Source organism: Vipera berus (assembly GCF_964194415.1).
Source record: "Vipera berus genome assembly, chromosome: 3".
Lineage (NCBI taxonomy): Eukaryota > Metazoa > Chordata > Lepidosauria > Squamata > Viperidae > Vipera > Vipera berus.
The window spans coordinates 153,998,653-154,018,969 of NC_138204.1; the positions used below are offsets into that span (position 1 = coordinate 153,998,653).

Consider the following 20,317-nt stretch of genomic DNA (forward strand, 5'->3'; position numbering starts at 1 on the left):
GTAGGAATCGGACTTTCTACTATAGTTTGAGCTTAGTTTCTCCTATCTTTCCTGGGTTTTTCTGACTCCAGCATAAGTCCAGAAACACTCTTCTATGTGAAAAATTGTGAGTGATGTACAGCTCTAAATATTAAGTGAACGTGAAATGCACATGGAAAACAAATAGTCTGCGTGTGATAGAAATGGCTTCCATAGGTTAAAAAAAAAACTAGTTTTAGATTATGTGCCACAAGGTAATTTTATTTTCCTTTCTTATTTTCAAAATAAACTGGAACAAATGAGAATCAGGAAATAGAAATTAAGGAGCTTTTTTTTTACAATGTTCCTTGCTAACAGATGACATTTTAATATAGCTCAGCCATACAAAACAAGACTGCATAAACTCCCAGCGTCATCACAATCTTGCGGACCAAGAATCAATACAAATGAAAGAGTAAGTGGACTTCAGCCTTACTACTAGTACCTCCAGCACTAAGACCCTCTATTTTCAAAAGCAGTAAGGCTTTTAATTTTTGCTTAGATCTGGGACTTGGAATTCACCACAATTACTAATTACTGTAAAAGCTCCCTGCCTTCCGGTAGGAAAATATACTTCAAACATACTGCTCATTGTGACCCTTGTGTGGTTGTTTTCGACATTTTTAACTATGAGGAAAAGATTTGCAGGGTCAAAATCCATCCAAACCAAAAGCTTTTATCTCACATTTTGTAAATCCCAAATGCCCCATGGAACAAAACTTTTGTTGCAAACAGAAGAAATTAAGAAGTGCAAATATGTTGTGCTTCCTCCTTTCTTGTGCATCTTCGCAACGGCCAGGGCTAACATTAACTGGATGTTCTGGGGTTTGTCCTATATTCAACTCTAGGTCAATACAATGCCTTTTCTGCAGGGCCGGTAGCAGGCTGGTACAGAACAACTTCATGATGTACACCGAAACCTGAATCCACTAGAGATACAGCTAGGGAGAAACTATTGCTGGTCAATCTGTCAGCTTCTCTAGCTCTATAGCAAATGAATGGAACAAGAACTACCTGAATTTGGATACTTTTAATAATACATTAGCTGTGTTATTTCTTCCCACATACACACAACAGAAACAAGTTTGAAAATTGCCTTTGAAAGCGCAATTGGTAGCATCGTTAGTGCTGGAGAGTCTCTGAAATTCTAAAGGATGTTACATTAAAGCCTCAGCACTATGATCATGGGTAAGCCGTTGCTCAAAAGACAAGTCTTTCTGGCTGTAAAAAGAGATCTAAGCAGTTTCTTTACTTTAAGATAGGGGTCTCCAGACTTGGCAACTTTTAAGATTTGTGCACTTCAACTTCCATGCTGGCTGGGGAATTCTGGGAGTTGAAGTCCACAAGTCTTAAAAGTTGCCAAGTTTGTAGACTCCTGCTTTAAGACATAAAATACCCCTCCATCCATTTTTCTCCTTCTGTTCTCCAAGATTCCAATTTCCTTCGTGTCAGCAATTCTTAGTCCCTTGTTCCATTTCAGCAGGAATTGCTGCTCCGGTATTGCCCGGCGAAGAGGACTCTTCTTCCTGAGAGCTGCTGTCTTGTGAAAAGTGGTTGCTTTCTTCCAGTTCGTGAAACTGCCTATTGGCAGCACGCTGCTGTTCTTCCTTAAGCTCGATGTACGAGCGCGAGAAGGTGTGGAAAATGGAAGTGACAGGAAAAGCCATCAGCAGGATGCCACTCAAGATACTGCTTAGGGCCACAACCTGCCCTGGAATGCTGCGAGGCACCATGTCACCATAGCCGACGGTTGTCATGGATATCACAGCCCACCAATAACTGCTAGGAACGCTGGTGAATTCGTGCTTGGCGCCCATTTCGCTTTCCGCCAAGAAGACGAGGGGCGAAAAGAGTGCCATAGCGACGCAAAGGAAGAGGAGCAGCAGTCCAAATTCCCGGGTGCAGCGGCGCACGGTGAGTCCTAGTGTCTGCAGCCCCAGGGAGTGCCTTGCCAGGCGCATGACATAGAGGATGCGAAGGGCTCGCAGAGTCCGCAGCACCAGCCCCACTCTCTCCAGGTACTTGTTTCCAACTCCCCCTCCCCCAGGCTTGTCGCTGCTTTTGGGAGAAGCCATATCTACAATCAAAGAGATGTAGAAAGGCAAGATGGCCAAAATGTCTATAATGTTGAGCGGCGTCTTCAGAAAGGCACACTTGCTCTCCGCCTGGATGGAGCGCAAGAGGAACTCGAAAGAAAACCAAGCCACACAGACCGTTTCCAGCACAAAGATGTCACGGCACCTTTGGGAACATTCCCCCTGCAAGGAAGGCAGAAAATTAAGAGTTATTTAACAAGCCAGCCAAAAATCTTTAGTTTAAGATGTCAAAAATGCTCTTGTGTTGTGTGCTTCTGTGTTCCTGTAAGTAATCTGTTACAGTTTAAAGCTGCAATACAAAGCTAAATTAAATGCATTTCTATGCATTGGCATCTTTGAGATCAACAGATTTATTATGGGATGGACCTACCCAGACAGTAGCCTCCTTATCACATGAACTGTTCAAATTATTCATTTTCCTAATGAATTTGTAACATTTTTAGTAAATTTCTCTAAAAATAATGATCAGACTGACTTTATTTTTATCAATACCTAAATCCTTTAGATCAGTTTTTAAACCTGGCAATTTTAGGATATGTGAACTTCAACTCCCTCCAACTAGCATGAATAATGGGTTTAAAACCAGCTTTTCCCCCCAAGGACCAAATCCCAAATTCACACCAAATCTGGGGCTTGATTCTGGCAAAAAAAAAGAGTAGTAGTTACTTTACATTAAACAATTCTATTGGAAAAGCTTCTAAAAAGCTTATTCTACAAAACATTTCCCCCCTAAATTAAAACTAATAACTGCCACTAAAAAAATCCAATAGGTAAGAGACCTGTTTGAATATTATTCCTTCCTGGAAAATGAACAAAGTTGTTGCTTAAAGGCTGCAAATAAACTCACCAACCCGACACTTAAGCAACAATGAATAATCATTTTTTTTGGGCTGTTTCCTCTCCAATTTCAAATATAGCTGCAGTTCACCCTTACCTTTTCGTTATGTGTGAATGTTAATCACCCCCAGAGAGAAAACAGAACAAACCAAGGCTATTAGAACAAACATGAAATATTTTTTTCCTTACAAATTCAATGTGCTTGATGAGGGGAGCGCAGGGTTTAAAGGTGGAACAAGGTTTGTCTTCCACAGTTTTCTCATTTCCATTTCTATCCTTGCTTTTGAAAAAAAAGAACGCCACAAATTGTACCACTGAAAACCAATCTTTTTCCTGCTGAATTTTGACAATGTGATTTTTGGGTGCAGGGGAATAGGCAACATATGGGTAGCAAATGTGTTTTTTTCTAAAAGGCAACTGGACTTTTTTTGGTTCCCCTCCCCCCTTTGAAAATTTTTTGTTTCTCATCCAAGACATTTTTCTTCAGTTCAGAACTGAATTTTGGGAGAAGCACCTTTGGGGACAATCGTGACCTGGATAAGGTCTCCAAACTTGGCAACTTTTAAGACTTGTAGACTTCAAACCCCAGAATTACCCAGGATGAATTCTGAGAGTTGAAGTCCACAAGTCCAGTGGGCTAATGCCTCCTTAAGTAACCCCAGCTGCCTGCAATTAGTGCAGGTTCGCATCCCACCAGGCTCAAGGTTGACTCAGCCTTCCATCCTTCCGAGGTAGGTAAAATGAGGACCCAGATTGTTGGGGGCAATAAGCTGACTTTGTAATAATGCCGCTTGGGGGTGTGTGAAAGCCCTAACAAGCAGGCATATACATAGAATGAAGGCTACTGCTAAGCTTGTAAGCCGCCCTGAGTCTTCAGAGAAGGGCGGGATATAAATGTAATAAAAATAATAAATAAATAAATGATTGAGAAACTCCACAGACATATTGGTAGCGGAACTTACACTACTGAACAGAATTATACAGTTGCTTTTCCAGCAATCCACCTTCCTTTTCTCTGAAGATAAAAGAGTGCTGACTTGCTGAATTCCTAAAATCTGCCACCATTTACGGGGGAAAAAATTAGACATTTCCTACAAGTCTACTCGAAGGGACGCGGTGGCTCAGTGGGTTAGGACGCTGAACTTGTCGATCGGAAGGTCGGCAGTTTGGCGGGTCGAATCCCGAGTGCTGCGTAGCAGAGTGAGCGCCTGTTACTCGTCCCAGCTTCTGCCAACCTAGCAGTTCAAAAGCATGTAAAAATGCAAGTAGAAAAACAGGGACCACTACGGTGGGAAGGTAACAGCGTTCCGTGCGCCTTTGGCGTCTAGTCATGCCGGCCACATGACCACGGAGATGTCCTCAGACAAGCGCTGGCTCTTGGGCTTTGAAACGGAGATGAGCACCGGCCCCTAGAGTCGGAAACGAATAGCACGCATGTGCGGGGGAACCTTTACCTTTACCTTACCTTTACCTTACAAGTCTACTCAAGGGACTACTGCAGGGGTAGGCAATGTTGGCTCTTTTATGACTCGTGGACTTCAACTCCCAGAATTCCTGAGCCAGCATGGCTGGCTCAGGAATTCTGGGAGTTGAAGTCCACGAGTCATAAAAGAGCCAACGTTGCCTACCCCTGGACTACTGAATGGTTGTGATGGTATACGGGAAGGACCTCGGGGGACAGGAGGAAGAGCCACAACTTATACTATGGTCTGATAAAATTTCAGACCTAATGAGAAGGGAGGGCAAAAGTGTATCAGAAGGGACTCTCCGTAGTTTTGGAGAGGGTAAAAGTGAAGGAGAGGAGGGCGTTTTTCAGACTTGCAAGATTCTGTTAATGCAACTTCACAACAGAAACAGTAATCGCAGACATCCTTCTTGTCTGGAATATCTTGAAGGTCTAACAGTGATTTAGACCACTCTTTACATTGAGGAGGAGAGAAGGAACCTGAAATGTGTTAATGAAAAGGAAAGGAGGCAGATATGACATTTCTAAATTACTGTTCTCTCAACTGGTGTAATTTGCTGGAAGAGATTTGCAAGGACAAGGCTGTTCTGCAGTCAAGGTTCTGCAGGATTCTAGGCTCCCTCATGATTCTGGTTAAAAAAAAACCTAAAACCAGACCTAGAGCTGAGGTAATTTTGCCCAATTAGACAATAAAAAAGAAAAAGGTACGAAAACAACCACTAGCTTCCATCGATAGAAGCCAGCAGCAGTTAGGCATAGTGTTACTTTGGATGACAATTTTCCAATCTCACTTTCAAACCTAGCAGTAGGTTTTCCCTGTCCAAAAACATTTTTAAGTTTTTATCTGGGAAAGTAACAGTGGTCAGTTCAATTCAGGTCACTAATCAACAAAAAAACCAACAGTCAGAATGTTATCTACTTAGTAGATAACCATGCCTATCTTATATGGGGAAAAATGAAACCGCATTTCCATTCCAGTATATTAGATCATACTGGAATATTGTTAGAGTTGTTGCGGAAAGGAATCATTTAAAATGATTTAAATAATTTGCAAAGATAATTTGTCAGAGAACTAAGTGGCACATTCATGCATATTATAAAATAGGCTGATCATAAAGGACTAGTTCTAGCTGTGGAATGAACCTTTTACACAAAGAAGCTTCAAGTAGAAAATTGTAACATGGGAAAAGAACATGTAATTCAGGGAGAAAACACACAGCTGACATATCTCTTTTTAAAATTCACGTACATTCAATTTCTTTCAGAAGGAGAACTAAGAATTATTTCCATATTTCGTTGTGCAAATGTTTTATAATTTTATAGCTGGCACAACTAGATTTTGGATTGGAATAAAGATCCATTTAGCCTCGCATTCGATTTTCAAATATGATCAGCTATATATAAGCAATAAGCTTCCTTCACTTCTTCCCTTTCACATTTAGGTCTTACAAGTTATAGCCACCAATGGACCCATTTTTCATAAATCGCTTCAGCCCTTTCAAATGATAAAACCAACATCAACTGTGTGGCGAATAATTATGATTCCAGTGGTAGTGAATTACATTAATTATACATTGTGCAAGGTACTTTATCTTCAGCCAGTGCATTTTATTGCTTGCTCTAAGTCCTAACACTTCAGGAAAGGATTAAAATATCCAATGCCATACAGAATTGTATGATTTCTATAGTACAATCTCTTCCTAGCCATCATTCTTCTCTCACATAAACACTTTTATTCTGGAACTAAAAACCAATAACTAACTAAATTATCAAAATATAATAAACAGGGAATCCTGGGAGTTAGACCCAGAGTAAGAAATCCAAAACCTCTTACCAGGATTTACAGTACATTATTGTATTGTCTTCCTGAAGCAAATCTGAATTTCTTTTTGGGGGTGAGGGCATCTTAATGAAACAACAGGCAAAAGAGTGAAAATTTTTCTTTTTCCTCTTTTGGCTTGCTGCTTCTGCAAAGGTTTTGGTACAAACATGCTCTAGCAACATCTTTTTTCCTACCATGTCTCCATGCAGTTGTGTTCACAGTATACCAAGCCACGAATGAAACAAGTTATAGTTTCTTTAGCTGCACGAGTATTATTACTGAATATCAACAATTAAAGGAACCAACACTAAAGTAGGATGCTATAGATTAGAACTTGCTAAGATAGCAATAAAGGTACTGGAAAAAATATTCAGATATTGCAATGTGTCTATACCTACGAAGATCAGATTCATGCAGGGAATGACACTTTAAGGAAGTGAAAGTTGGGCTCTGAAGAAGCAGGAGTCTGTTGATGCTTTTGAACTTTGATGTTGGAGAAAACTCATGCAGATGCTTTGGACAGCTAGTGGTGATTGTTTTTTGTTTTGTTTTAAAGAAACTTTATTCAGTCTGGGTTATGACAGAATAGAGTGTAAGAAATGGTGTAGGAAGAAACTTAAAACAAACCATGTAGGCTTCCTCCATTCCTGCTACATCACTGTGACTCAAGCACTTTAGAAGCAGATTATCTAGACCAGTTCCAAGGCATGACACCTGGCACAGGAGAATAATTCCTGCACACATCATCCTGAGTCTGGATTACTGCAATGTGCTTGATGTGAGGCTGTTCGTTCTGTTCCAGCTTACGACCGGCCCTGTTTGAATGTCAGGGACAACCCCTTTTCATAATCAACAGGCTGGAAAAAACCCAACCAAACTTATTTACAAAGAGTTCAAACAAAAGTTAAATGAAAAATTCAAACAAGACTTAAACCCAAAAAGTTAAACAAGAGTTAAACAAGAATAACAGACCAGGACTCTAGCAGAAGATCTTCAAACGGTTGCCTTCAGCAACCAGCACCTCGTCCCAAGGCATGGCTTCTCATTGCCTTCTCCCGAGTTGCCTCATTGCCTTCCTCTGTTCTTCTCTGCTAGATTGCCTCCTGCTCCTAGCGTCCCTGAACAGAGCCAGCTGTGTATCGTCTTCTTCCAATCCCTCATGCTCACACAGCTGAGTCTGAGGAGGAACAAGATGGGAGGGGCCAGGCTGAGAGTTCTGCAGTGCATCAGAACCTTCCTCTGACACCAAAGGCTCGCCAAACCCCTCCTCCTCCTCTTCAGAATCATCTGACTCAGCTGCTGGAACCACAGGCTGACGCTGAATCACAACACTATTCTTGAAGACCACCCAACAGATTCAATTAGTTCACAATGTAATTGCCTGCTCATTGGTTGGCAGTTGCTGTTATTAATATATCATTATTGCCTGCACTGGCTTCCAATTAGCTTCTGAGTGCAATTTAGGATGCTGGTGATTACCTCTAAAGTTGAAAATAGCTTCGTATTGAAATACCATCAGTACTCTCTTCAATCAGAGTCAATCTCACCAACTCATTTATCTTGAGAGAAACTGTTGGTAGCCTTCCAATTCCGCAAGATGTACTTTGGAAGCTTATAGCTACTGCTTTTCTATGGCAGTGCCCATGCTTTGAATAGCCCGTGTTTTAACAGAGGTGTCCTGCTAGTTTTGCTCTTCCAGGAACAATTCAGAATAGAATTTCCTTGGATGACTGATGATGATGGTAATAATGATGATGATGATGATGATGATGAATGTCATCTAGTGGATGAATTGGGGATCCAGGTTAGAAGATTACATTATCTTTTGTCCCTCACCCACTTCACAGTCAAAAATTAGAAATCACTACACAGATAACTAAGTAATAGTTCTTTAGCCAGGTAACCAACCTGAACACAGAGCACAAGCCTATCTGGTCTCTTCCTGGGATTCCCTCCTTTTGCCGCCTCTACATGAACTCCAGGTTGTCTGTGCATCTGTTCCCCCAACTGACTTAAGATGTATTTACTCAAGGAAGTAGTTATGCTGCTATTACTTGTGGGAAAATACTTCCCCCTTTCCCTAGAAACTGAGTAGCACAAAAGATGATAAGGCTTCTATAAAAATGGCTCCAGAGTCTCCCTTTTAAAAGGGGATGATGTCCAACAGCTGGCTTTGGAATGTGTGATCGTAGAACACATACAAACTCACTAGTAGTATTCAGTAATACTGAAAAAGAAGGACTAGGAGTGACATAATAGCAGTGTTCCCATATCTAAGGGGCTATCAGAAAGAAGAGGGGAATCAACTTATTCTCCAAAGCACCTGAAGGCAGAACAAGGAGCAAAGGATGGAAACTAATCAAGGAGAGAAGCAACCTAGAACTAAGGAGAAATTTCCTGACAGTTTCAACAATTAATCAGTGGAAGGAGTTTCTTCCAGAAGTTGTAGGTGCTCCAACACTGGAGATTTTTAAGAAGAGATTGGACAACCATTTGTCTGAAATGGTATAGGGTTCGCTGCCGGGGCAAGGGGTTGGGCTAGAAGACCTCCAAGGTGCCTTCCAACTCTGTTGTTGTTGATGATGATATTATTATTCAATTGTAGTATTCAATAACAAGGACTGTAATACTTGTAACATAACAAGTAGAGTAGAGTAGAGTAGAATCAAACTTTTATTTTTCAAACATACAATTAAGAGGGAAATAAGAGATGTGAGCCGAGTTCTTGTTTCCTACATTTATCTGCATTTAACAACTATTCAACAGCAAGCAAACATGCAAAAACATAGAGCAAGGGTGTCAAGCTGCCGGCCCACGGACCAGTTGCATCATGAGGAGGCCGCACCCACCCCAGCTCTGGCAATGCAAGAAAAATCGCGATATGTCACGATACATCATATGACGTGGCGGGTTTGACACCTGTGACATAGACGAATGAAGACTAGTAACACACAGCTGAGCAAAATAGCACTGCAAAGAAATAAAACATCTCTGATTCTTCTGCCTATATTTTCTCTGGCAGCTTTATCCCACTGGTTCCAGTTCTTCCAGGGTTTTTGGGCAGAAGGCCTGAGTCACAAGGCCAGCCAAGACATCTGCTCTTATTCCTTGTTATTCTGAGGATTGCAGCCAGAAAGGCAACTTCTAACTTTATGTCTGGAACAGGCCAGTGGTTTTCTAAAACTAAGTGAGATCTAGAGTCGCTAGCTAGCCAGTACCATATATTCCTTGTTGACAAATGCTAAAGTATCACACCCTGGCAATGCCATGATTTTAAAATCAATTTTATATTCCATTCTTAAGATACTATAATCCAGGGGTGTCAAACTGCCGGCCTGCGGGCCGGATGCATCATCCGGAAGGCGTGCCCACCCCATTGGCGGCAATGGCAAAACCGTCCCGGTATGTTCCACGATGTCACGTGACGTGAGTTTGACATGTCTGCTATAATCTATTCTTCAACTTCAATTTTTCCCCCTGTTACATCTACTGACAGATGCATTTCTAAAGAAATTCTGATGTGGGATTCCATATTACAGTGAACATGCAAAGAATATACAAGGGCAATTCGGAGATAAACCTCTGTTTGGTTATCAGTGACAAGACACTCGCAGATACAGAACTTTTATTATACACATTAGAAAACTACAACATTACATTACTTTTCTACATAATCGCCATTTAAATTGAGGTACTTATCATAACATCTTACAAAGTTTGAAATTCCTTAATAGTAGTTGCTCAGTGCCAAATCTGGGCTATAGGGGAGTGATCAAAAACATCCCAACGGAAGTGCTTCAAAAGTTCTTGGGTGCGTCTAGCGGTATGTGGGCGAGCATTATCGTGAACCAGCCAGAAGTGGTGCCATAGAAAATCCTGCCAAATGTTAAGATGCCAAAGGAGTACTGCTAGTGAACTTCATGGAGCGTGGTTTGACCATCAATTCAGAAGTCTACTGTGAAACGTTACAAAAACTCAGACGAACCATCCATAACAAACGTCAGGGCATGCTGACCTCCGGTGTGGTGTTGGTTCACAATAATGCCCGCACACTGCTAGACGCGCCCAAGAACTTTTGAAGCAGTTCCGTTGGGATGTTTTTGATCACCCCCCCCAAGCCCAGATTTGGCCCCAAGTGACTACTACTAAGGAATTTCAAACCTTGTAAGACATTGTGACACTTGCTTCAATCTGAAGGCCGATTATATCAAAAAGTAATGTAATGTTGTAGTTTTCAAATGTGTATAATAAAAGTTCTGTTTCTGCGAGTGCCTGTCATTGATAACCAAACGGAGGTTTACTTCCGAATTGCCCTCATATCTGAGCCAATACGATAAAGCGAAAAATAGCTTGTGATGATATGGCCATATTATTAAATGCATGGTGAGCAGCCAACATTTTTGTTCTGAGCGGCTAAAGGACAAATGTAAATAAACTGAAGAAAGAATGTATTAATGTGAGGGAAAACCTATTATTATTATAAATTTAAAAACCCAGTTCAAAAATGTACTCTTGTGAACTACTTCTGCATGGTCTTCTATAGCCATAGTATTCATAATCACATCCATAGATTGTAATCTCCTTTCTTAGTATGATAAAGTGTCCAGAACATTTTATGCTACTCATTTGCTAACCCAGGACTTTGGGTTTGTTCTGCTGAAGCGGGAGGAATGGTGGAGGGGGGGCGGGGGTCCTTATGGATGTCTGGTCATGTTTCCTGCCACTGAACAAGGAGTTTGACATTTCTCTTGGATACAGTCTGTTTCAAATGAGTCATCCGGCTCATGAAAAACCTCTCCAAGAAACTAACTAAGTAGCAACCAATCATTTTGATTGAAAATATGCAATTAAACCTAGTGTTTGGCTTTGGACTATATCTCTGTGCCAAGACATTTCCCTCCCTATACCCGCTGTTTTAGTCCAAGTTCGACATTTAAAAGACACACATTCGTAACAGCTTTCTCAAAAATCCTTAGGAAATAGCCACCTGCCTAAAACATTAGGTAAATATCTGTTTGAATTGTTTTAGTTTACATTTGTTCTGTATTCCTGAGGTCTCTAAGAGCTTTCTTGCATGATTTAGTTTATTACTTTGAGTGTGTGTGACCTTACAGTTCAAGATTAAGTCACATCTAAAAGCACTCCTTTTCTCTTCACTTGTATATTGAAGAGCAATGCTTGAATCTTTAGGACAATTATTTTACACATGCTCCTAAAATAATACATGGGATATTTAACATAAGAGATCAAATAATTCTAAAAGCAACGTCTCTCCCTCCCACCCATACCTAGTTTAATAAATGAAGGCAAATTTCCAGTCTCAGATGGTTATCTAGCATCATTCTCATGGACTGTCGGAAGTGCATATATTTATAAAATACCAACGAACAAATAATACTCTAAAATAGATTCAAAATAGGCAGTTGGCATTTTAGAAAGTAAAAATGCTCAAACTAGTGCTTTTACCTTTTCTTGTTATGTTTTAAATTCATGCATCTTCTTTTTGGTCCTACTGTCAGATGCAGGAATGAGTACAAGTTTATTTCACGTTACCTCTAAATAAGAATCTGAACTGCCGATAGATAAGAGTCAGTGGAATTCAAGGAGGACTGGACAAGATCTCTTGTGGACATGAAGGGATCCAAACTGATGACGCCCTTGACCCCTCCCATGGGCTCAGACTGGTCATCTCCTACACCTCTCCACCAATCAAATTTCTCCTAGCTGTAATCTCCTCTCCTCCAGCAAGGAAGTGAATCTCCAAGAAGAATAAAAAAGTTAAAGAAAAACTAAGAGGTTGCCCATAGATAATTCTTTACTTGCTCCTTCTGAAGGAACAAGCCTAGAAGAACATATATATATCCTGCTCAAAAAAATAAAGGGAACAGAAAATAAGACATCCTACTATTAAATGCAGTACGCTGTGTTGTTTAAGTGTTCCCTTTATTATATATATATATATATATATATATATATATATATATATATATATATATATATATATATATATATATATATATATATATATATATATATATATATATATATATATATATATATATATATATATATATATATATATATATAAATTACTAACAAAGAATTAAGGGAGACTGATATGCATTTCAAATTTACATAATTTACATAAATATACGAGCTGTCACCAGTGTGACTACTGCCTGTTCGATGGCCTTCAAGATAGGCTGAAACAGGAAATAAAGATTTGCCCCATGTTTGGGGTCTAGCAAGGTAATCTAAATAGTTAACAAGTATTTGACACACACACACACACACAATATATATATATATATATATATATATATATATATATATATATATATATATATATATATATATATATATATATATATATATATATATTGCATATCATCATTCAAGGATGAGAGGAACTAACACGTTTAGCAAAGTAGGTTTGATAATGGGAGAAGAAGCCCTTTGCTTTCAATCTTAAAATGTGCCGTCTCATCCAATTTCTTGTTTTTTAGTGTCATCACTGGATAAAGTTGATTATGATGAAAATAGAACAACTCTCTACAATTTGATGGGGCAAGCCAACTTTCTAAATGTTTTTTTATCAAATTACTAGATGCAACTACGAGCTTAAATTGTTCCAGACTGTACCAATATAGTAGTCAGTCTAGCAGCAAATATTTGAAAATGTAATACTCTGAGGATTAGTTTGCTTGTGATGGAAGGTGTTAAAATATAACCATCTGAGAAATGCAAACTATGTTAATTCATTGTTCGTAATCACAAGAAGTCACTCCAGTAGCATATTTAGCACTAGGAAATGAGGTACTGTACATCACTTGTGAAATTAAGTCATGCATGTTAATACTATGGGAGGCCATTTTGGTGAATGAATGGAAGAACTGGGGAAAAAGTAGAGTAAATCAAGACCAGACTGAAAAGCCGAAAGCAGATGAAAACAATGGGCACAAATGAAAAAGTAGCGAGTTGCAATACCAGCAATCTAAGCCAACAAATACAAAAAATAGAAAAATATGGATCAGTTTAGTACAAGCAAAGGAATCCAATCAGAGAGAAAAAGAACTGCATGATCTCCTTAGTAGAGACTAATGAATTGATAAACTATTATAAGATTAATGGGGGAGTATAAAGAAAGAACTGTCTCAGAATATTGTGAGACAAGTCGGCAGTAAAACATGACAAAGTGGCTAATAACAATAAATTAGTCTAGACAGTCTGAACAATCAGTAAGGACAGAAAGTGACCTTGTCCAAAAGAGGGAACAGCAAACTTCTTTCCAAGCACGAAACCATACAAAAGTGGCAAATAAACAATAAACATTTGGTAATTGATTGATAACAAAAGTCTACCTAAAACCAAATAAACAACAGCAGAACTTCCCAGCTCCCTTTTCTTTAAAAGCACAATTTAATGCAAAGATAAAGTTAATTAAAACAAACAAAAACAAAATTGTCATAATATTTCAAGAACTACAAATTTGACAAGTTTTCAAGGCTGTTAACTTGTTATTTTGGCAATTCTGAGTGAGGATGCCAAAGTTATATAACAGGAAAATTTAAAACATTTCAAATGTTTTAAGAATGATTTTTTTTAGTTTTCTTTCCTACACTTAGGCAGGTCCTCTGCATAAACCAGACATGTCAAACACAAGGCCTGGGGGCCAGATCCAGCCCGCGAAGTGGTTTCATGTGGCCCGCAAAGCCATCCTGGAAACAGTGAGGGAACGGCCCCCACTGCCTTGGCCCTGGCCCAGAGACCCTCCTTCTGCCAGAGACCCTCAGATCTGTCCCACTCCTGCCCAGGCCGCCATAGGCACCCTTGATGCGAACACTGTAGAGCTGGCCACGCCCACCCAGTAGGCCATACGTACTCTAGCTGCACCCAACCAGTAGGCCACGCCCACCCAGGCCATGCCCACCTGGCCCCGAGGGCAACCGCAATGATGATGCGGCCCTCAATGAAATTGAGTTTGACACCCCTGATAAACCATTAACTATATTTAATTGAATATGCACTATGTAAAATAGTCTTTGGAAGAGTCCAAAAAGCTAGCTGTAATTATTATAATAATCTAGCAGGTGATTACAGGCTGCTTGCAAGCATTCTAATGCTTCTTTTTATTTGACACCTAGTATCATCTTAATATTGGATTGCTCCCACTGATCTCCAAAGCCAAAATAGATTTGCTCCTCTTTCATAGTTACGCTAGACTAGAAATAGACACTACAATTCAAGGCTCTTTATGACGTTTTGCTTTACTTTTCCATTGGCATATTAATAAGTGTCCTATCATTTTCTTTGTTGAATTTTAACTATCTCCACCATTTGGTTGCTACCACTAATTATATTAATGTGTTATTTTAGGGAGATTGCGTTTTGACAATGGCTTATTATCAGCCAAGTAAGACTAACAGTTTTATCCTGAAACTATATTTTTGTAGTTTTCTTGACAGCACTGGCTGTCAAAAACTTATTATACCACATTCTCTGATGCTTTGATTATAAGTGCATTTCTTCTTAGCTATCCTCAAGCCATATTTTGGACTGAAAACATAATTCCTGTGCTCTGTTTTAAAGATATTGGCTTGTTTATTTTACTTTTAATCCCATCTCCACCATCTGACACACTACAAAAATAAAAAAGCAAACTAATCATTGCAAGAAGCAGAAGGAAAAAGACATCATAGATGCATCAAAATCTTCTCCTACACAACCTGCATTAAATGGAATTTAACTTATTCAGGACATGCCCATGCTATAAAACTGTTGTTGGAATAGGAAGAGAAATTTAATATCACATTTTGCTGTTCTGAACTGAAGAGAATACCAATGAAAAATAATAAGAAAGCCTATAGAGTAGAGCAAGAAGCTAAGTCTGCCAAGTAGCAGGAAAATATTTTGTTAACCATCAGGCGCAGGTTATGTAATTTAACCGCTCTGACAAAACTTTCTCCCCAACTTTCTTCAAACTGATCAAGATAGTGGTGCCGAGTTACCACTCTTCAGCCTTGCCCACAACAAATGGATCATCCTCAGGTAATTCCTTTTTGTCTAAATTACCTAAGAATAAAGTGTTTCTTGAGGGTGGAATTTCGTTCTCCAAGCTTGTGGGTTGGTTTCCAAACGTTTCGTTACCAGGCTAGGTAACATCTTCAGTGGAATTTCACTGAAGATGTTTCCTAGCCTGGTAACGAAATGTTCAGAAACCAACCCTCAAGCTCGAGAACAAATCTCCACGCTGGGCTATAGATATCCGCCACTATTACAAAGTGTTTCTTGTATACAGCAAAGGTGCAATGGAATACAGGTAGTCCTGGATTTTTTTGTGCAATTCAGGAAGGCCTTTTAGCTCACAGAGGCAGCCTTTCTAGGAAAGCTTTATTGTATGAACTAATTGAATGTCTTTGGATCCAGGTCTCTGAAATTAACATTAATTTTTTTCACTTACTTTTTCTACATTTTGACCAAAAAGACATTTTGTGATCAAACCTACGAGTTTAATCAAAGCTCTATCTATCCATCTATCATTTATCATTATGCCACAACAGTAAGCATTAAAACACTTCTATGGATGTAGAATCAGCAAACTCTTACAAAGATCTTAGCCACTGATTTATGAGTTTATATTAAAAAATATAATAATTTATAAACGTGCAATGTTTTTACAAAAATCTGCTCCACTAGACTACTTGAGTTAAGCAAGTGCTCTTAAAGTTATTCATTACTTTGGCATGTTTGAAGAAAACATATTTAATTAGTATTTGTCACTAAATTTTGGCTCTGTGCCACATCCTGCTGGAACACATTTTTCCTTCGTGGAACAGTTGTCATCTTTCTTGGAGCAGACTCTGGCTGTCCGATAAAGAACTATATTCAAATTACAGACATCTTTCTCTATTGTGGCCTAGTTGGAAAACTGGTAACTATGGGTAGTCCTCAACTTACAACAGTTCATTTAGTAACCATTCAGTTACAACAGCACTGAAAAAACTGACTTATGGCTGTTTTTCACACTTATGACCACTACAGCATCCACAAGGTAATGTGATTTACAAATGGATGCTTGACAACTGATTCATCTTTATGATGGTTAACAACCAGTTAACAACTCAACTAAGTTAACAACAGTAGTTATTCACTTAGCGACTATGGCAAAAAAAGTCATAAAATGGAGTAAAACTTAACAAATTTCTCACTTAGCAACATAGATTTTGGGCTCAACTGTGCTTCAAAGTCAAGGATTATGTGTATTCTATGGTTTTGTATTTCTATTTATCTATCTAGAAACAAAAATACACTGTTAAATATTTTACAGTTTTAAAGGTAAATTTTCAGTGTAATAAATCTTTCATTTCCAGTTATCAAGAATGGGTGAATTTGGGGTGTTACGAACTATAAACAATATATGGTAATATAATATAAACAGTCTGAAATAAATACTATATGCCCTTGAAAAAAACTATTCAAGATAGAGGTATACATTTAAGTCTCAAGAATTTCCATAGGAAACTTGCACTTACAATATCCTCAACTAGTGAGATACTTGGATCTTAAAAACATTTTTCAAAAGACCCTAATGTTGCAGCATAACTAATAAGAATGAATTCTTCATTATGCATAGCATTATAATATGTAAAATATTTAAAAGAGTTTAAAGTAAGAATTTTGTAAAAATACTGAAGCCTCTTACAGAATTTGGTGAGGTTTACTAGTATTTTAATGTTGATTTTGCTCTTTCCATTTAGGTCCTCAAAACCCTTTATTGTACCCCTAGCTTTGTCATCAATGACAACACTAGTATTCCTTGAGCTCAAGCAAAAGGCATGATATAAATTTACTAATTAAATGACCACTAATTTTCATAAAAACCAAACAAAAAGAAAACAAAATGAAAAATGATGACAAGGTTTTCTACCCAAAGGAGAAATTTGTATGGAACTATAAAGCAAAGTTGCAGATTTCTGTTTACATATATACTATGAGCTTCAAAACGTGTTCAGAGACAAGAACGCCACATTCTTGATAATAAAAAGGATTATGGCACGCTAATTACTATTTTAAGGGACGCGGTGGCTCAGTGGGTTAGGACGCTGAGCTTGTCGATCAGAAGCTCGGCAGTTTGGCGGGTCGAATCCCGAGTGCCGCATAACAGAGTGAGCGCCTGTTACTCATCCCAGCTTCTGCCAACCTAGCAGTTCGAAAGCACGTAAAAATGCAAGTAGAAAAATAGGGACCACTACGGTGGGAAGGTAACAGCGTTCCGTGCGCCTCTGGCGTCTAGTCATGCCGGCCACATGACCATTACTATTTTATGCTGATCAGGGGAAACTCTAGACAGTCAAAATCAATCTTGCTCAGTTTCCAACTCTATTAGATTTTCACAAATACTTTCTTTGAATTTGCTGTGGTTTGGGGCCCTCATCATCCCAGATCATTTATCTCCCTTCACAGCAGAGGGGAAAGAAATCCCTTTTCTGTCTACTGTAACTTCTTCTTTCAGAAAGAAAATCCAGCCTTGATTCAGCTAAAGTTTCTGATACGAGAAGACAAGAAGAATCGGGAGAATATCCTAAATGCAGTTATTGAGATATCTGTCCTAACTAATTGAGAAAGTTAATATATAATACAATATTAACTTAAAAGCAAAAAAGCAATTATAACTACGCTAATCTCAGTCTGAACATCTGCTTGGGATAAAGTTTATGTGACTACCATATACATATATGTAGGTTTAGGTTTTAGGTTTTATTAAATTTTTATACCGCACTTCTCCCGAGGGACTCAGGGCGGTGAACAGGGCATATCATAAAACTACAAAAGTACAAAAGAGACAAGCCAAAAAGCAAGTATCACAGAGAAGCCTCTGGAAATGTTTACAATTGTGCAAACATTATTTTTATAGCGTACACTTACCCGTTCTTCTTCTTCTCTGAGATCTGGCATGGTGCTAATGCAGAGGGTAACTGCAGTGATGACAACAAAAGAAACCGATATACAAGCAAAGATTTTTCCTGGGATCCCTGAATGAGGATTTTCCACCATGTCCCTGAGCTTTCTCATGCACAAATGCAAACGGCTGCTGTCCTTGAAGGCACATTGGGGTGCTTCGTTAGTTTCTTCTTCGTCTTCAAATAAGGCAGCCTCTGCCATCTCTTCTTCCTTCTGTCGTATTCGTCTTCTACAGCACCATTCCAGATGTTCTTCTTCTATCCCCCAGTAAACCAGTTCATCTTGGAAAGAGAGCGCGCACATTTCCCTGAGGAGCCTTAGCTTCCCAGCGGTCAAAAAAGTCATGATGGTCCTGAAGGCACAAGGATTGCGGTCAAAAAAGAATTCATTGCAGTTGACATCATAATCATCACATATATCCATTATTTCTTCATGGTTGTTGCATGATTTTAACTTTCCAAGCCTGGTCAAGGGACAATTCTCTAATGTGGTCCATGGAATTTTGTATTTTATGCCACCTACATTGATTATCACATTCCTGGTTTGGTCCTCCCTACAGGCAAAGCAATACAAGTCTTCCCCAGGACTGAGAAGTTTTGCTTTTTTGTAGAAGACGCCTTTCCTTGTCTGCACATCACAAAGTGTCTCCAAGTTGTTATAAGAGTATGCAGTAAATTCGGGGTCTGCATTCCCAGGCAGCAATGCCATTTCCTGATACATTTGTTACATTCATGAAGGGGCCAGAGCAGTTGAAGAAATGAGAGTATTAACTAGTGAGGATAGAAAAGGTGAACATATTAGTGTCAGAAATTGCATTTTTAATAAAGGCAAAACAAACCCCTTCTGACGTTCTGAACTACATAGTGTTTTTCTCAAGAAACCTTGCTGGTTTTCCTCAATATTCCTACAGTGTACAGAAAACAACTAGGAAAACAGTTTTCACATTTCAGAGTCCAACAAATATAATATATGCAAACATGTATCTTTACCTGTAAATCTTCAATAAATCTCAACATGAGAATTTTCAACATATGTCACACAAGTTAAACAGGAAAAGCAACTTTAAAAGGAGGGGCAGTTCAAGATGTGGAGAGCTGTTAATTTCCCCCAATAAATTTTGCTTTGACTCCTTGCATTATGCCCTACAGCAGGGGTCCCCAACCTCCGGTCTGTGGACTAGTACTGGGCCGCAGCATGCCAGCAACTGGTCTGCACAAACAAGCAAAACCCCATCCGTGGGATGCAGGCAGCATACAAAACCTGCCCCCTCCAGTCTGCGGAAAAACCTCTCTCCACGTAACCGTCCCTGGTGCCCAAAAGGTTGGGGACCTCTGCCCTACAGCTCTCTACATAGACAACTTAAGGAAGAAGGGAATTGGATGGATCATGTGTTAACACACTGGTGGACCTTAATTCCCACATATTTTCTACATTAAAATCCCTATAAATATCTTCTGGACATTTCATTCTTTAACTGCCATGAAGGGAAAAAAAAACACCTTGCAACTTTTCAGGAGAAACAGATTTTTCACAGGTAGCTTACCTGTCTTTGTCTTTTATTGGAAATTACCAAATAACTTATTTCTCATCAAAATGGAATAAACATTCATTAAGTCTTGGCAGATAGAATGTAGAATTTTATTTCTGAAGTTTGATCACATTTTTAAGGATTCCTTTATTAAGAGGAAACTATCTGACCATGACTTCCAATCCTGCCTTAGGCACAAAGCCAGCTGTGTATCAGTGGGCTGGTCACTTTCTCTCAGCCCCTAGGAACCAGGAAATGGCAAATCACTTCTAAAAAACATTGCCAAGAAAGTTGTATTGACTTATCCAGGCAGTTTCCAAAAAAATGGGCATGACTGAATAGAAGAAAAGGTCTTATTAGGACAAAATAGGAAAGTATTGTTTTTTGTTATAGCCTTTTAACCCATTTAATTTTCAATAGTAATTATCTTTAGAATCATACAATACTAATTCCTTGAACACATCATGATAAATTGGTAGTACTGAGTAGGATTTTTAAAGCTAAATTTTAAAAAATTCAAGCCAAACTACTAATAGCATGGACGATATTCATATCAATATATCCTGTGGTATAATCAGCTCATTGATTAA

General features: G+C 38.9%; 1 protein-coding gene across 1 annotated transcript; it reads right to left on the reverse strand.

The window, feature by feature from the left end:
• Nucleotides 1-1,082: 1,082 nt before the first annotated feature.
• On the reverse strand, nt 1,083-19,031 carry KCNG2 (potassium voltage-gated channel modifier subfamily G member 2). The gene is made up of 2 exons (XM_081323486.1): nt 18,164-19,031; nt 1,083-2,276 (listed from the first exon to the last, which is right to left on the reverse strand). Exons 1-2 carry the CDS (start codon nt 18,917-18,919, stop codon nt 1,467-1,469), a joined length of 1,566 nt encoding a protein of 521 aa, XP_081179612.1. The 5' UTR covers nt 18,920-19,031; the 3' UTR covers nt 1,083-1,466.
• Between the last annotated feature and the right edge of the window lie 1,286 nt (nt 19,032-20,317).

Coding starts and splice junctions, on each gene's coding strand:
- KCNG2 (XM_081323486.1), bottom strand. CDS start 18,919: ATGTATCAGGAAATGGCATTGCTGCCTGGGAATGCAGACCCCGAATTT. Junction 2,277..18,163: donor TCAGAGAAGAAGAAGAACGG/GTAAGTGTACGC, acceptor CCTTCCTTGCAG/GGGGAATGTTCCCAAAGGTG.